The 1,404-nt window shown below is 37.5% G+C and overlaps 2 protein-coding genes across 2 annotated transcripts in view; one reads left to right on the forward strand and one right to left on the reverse strand.

The window, feature by feature from the left end:
* Nucleotides 1-1,353, forward strand: part of LOC128250345 (uncharacterized) — a 19,990-nt gene extending 18,637 nt beyond the window's left edge. The window contains exon 2 of the mRNA XM_052975159.1: nucleotides 884-1,353. Coding sequence (XP_052831119.1) covers nucleotides 884-1,283 — 400 coding nt within the window. The 3' untranslated portion in view covers nucleotides 1,284-1,353. The remainder of the gene's footprint in view (nucleotides 1-883) is intronic.
* The window catches only part of LOC106877702 (putative mediator of RNA polymerase II transcription subunit 26), a 271,412-nt gene that overhangs the window by 26,598 nt on the left and 243,410 nt on the right, over nucleotides 1-1,404 (reverse strand). The gene's annotated exons all lie outside the window — the stretch shown is intronic.

Raw genomic sequence — 1,404 nt, forward strand, 5'->3', positions numbered from 1 at the left:
ATATATATATATATATATATATATAGAGAGAGAGAGAGAGAGAGAGAGAGAGAGAGAGAGAAAAGAGAGGAGAGAGAAAGGGAAAGAAATATAGTATGTAGGGAGGGAGGGGGATCCCACCTGTTCTCGCTTGAAAAACATCTGCTTATTCCGTTATTACAATCCAATATGTAGCTGCTGTCATTGTTTTATTGATTCAAATTGCATATTAAAATTGAAAATTGTGAAAATATGGTGTAACAAAACAGGAATCATTATATAGCAAAACAAGAATTTGGAAAATTTACTGTTACTATTTATTCACCATTACACGGGTTTCATTTTCTAATAGGAATTAAAGAGTTTTACATGTGTGTGTATGCAGCTGTGTGTGTAAATGTTTGTGCGCGTGCGCTCCCATGATGATCTTTTGTAAATAAGCATTCAATTGGACTGGGAACATTCGATGTAAGTTTCCAAACAACCACAATATTGAAACATAAGTTAGAAATAATACATAAATTTGTGTGTTTTCGTAATTTCTCCTTCATTTGCTTTGTATATCATAGTCACAGATATTAGAAGATACAGTAGTAGATAAACGTAAAAGATGTAATAAAGTTACTGTCTCTACCACATAGTCTATGTCACACATGATTTGCGGGTGGTCAAGAATCACCAACCTCACGATTCCTTGTGTTTTACTAACATTCACATGCCACTCTGTCGTAATTACTGTAATAAATTTGCCGGGACACTGTCAATGCTGTGCATAAAGTGTTGCTAGATTAGTAATGATAGGCTACGCATGTAATAATAACAAGTTGCTCTTCTAGAAAATTTGCTGAGGCTTTGCATTATACAGTGTTACATTTTTCCTGGTTTTTTTTTTATGTAACTTTAGCAAAAGCGTACCAGGTGGTGGTATCCGTCACCATCAGAACCAAAAACTTCGAAGTTACCAGAAGAGAAAAGGAAGAAATCAACTGACAGGAGGGAAAGGGTCGACAATATCAGCCTCGTCCTTCACCAACATTACCATGCAGTCAAAGGCATCGACTCTTCTGTGCAGGAATTGGTCAATAGAGACATCAAAGTTATCAACAGAAAGGAAGCGTACAACAAAAAAGAAACTAAATTGTCGGATACGAGATGAAGTCGTCACTGCCGCCGCCGACAACGAAGACAACGACGACGACGACGACGACGACTATAGACAATATGACGTTGTTGCTACGGGAAAAGTCAAAATAGCGTTAGCTACCCATATCATAGAACTGTGGAACTGTTTGTCAGCTCGTTAGTTATTCACTATAATAACGTACTGAAATGAATTCTGACTGAACGAGACAGAAAGACATAGTCTTTCAGAGTGAGAGAGAGAGAGAGAGAGAGAGAGAGAGAGAGAGAGAGAGAGAGAGAGAG

Source organism: Octopus bimaculoides, chromosome 20, assembly GCF_001194135.2.
Source record: "Octopus bimaculoides isolate UCB-OBI-ISO-001 chromosome 20, ASM119413v2, whole genome shotgun sequence".
Lineage (NCBI taxonomy): Eukaryota > Metazoa > Mollusca > Cephalopoda > Octopoda > Octopodidae > Octopus > Octopus bimaculoides.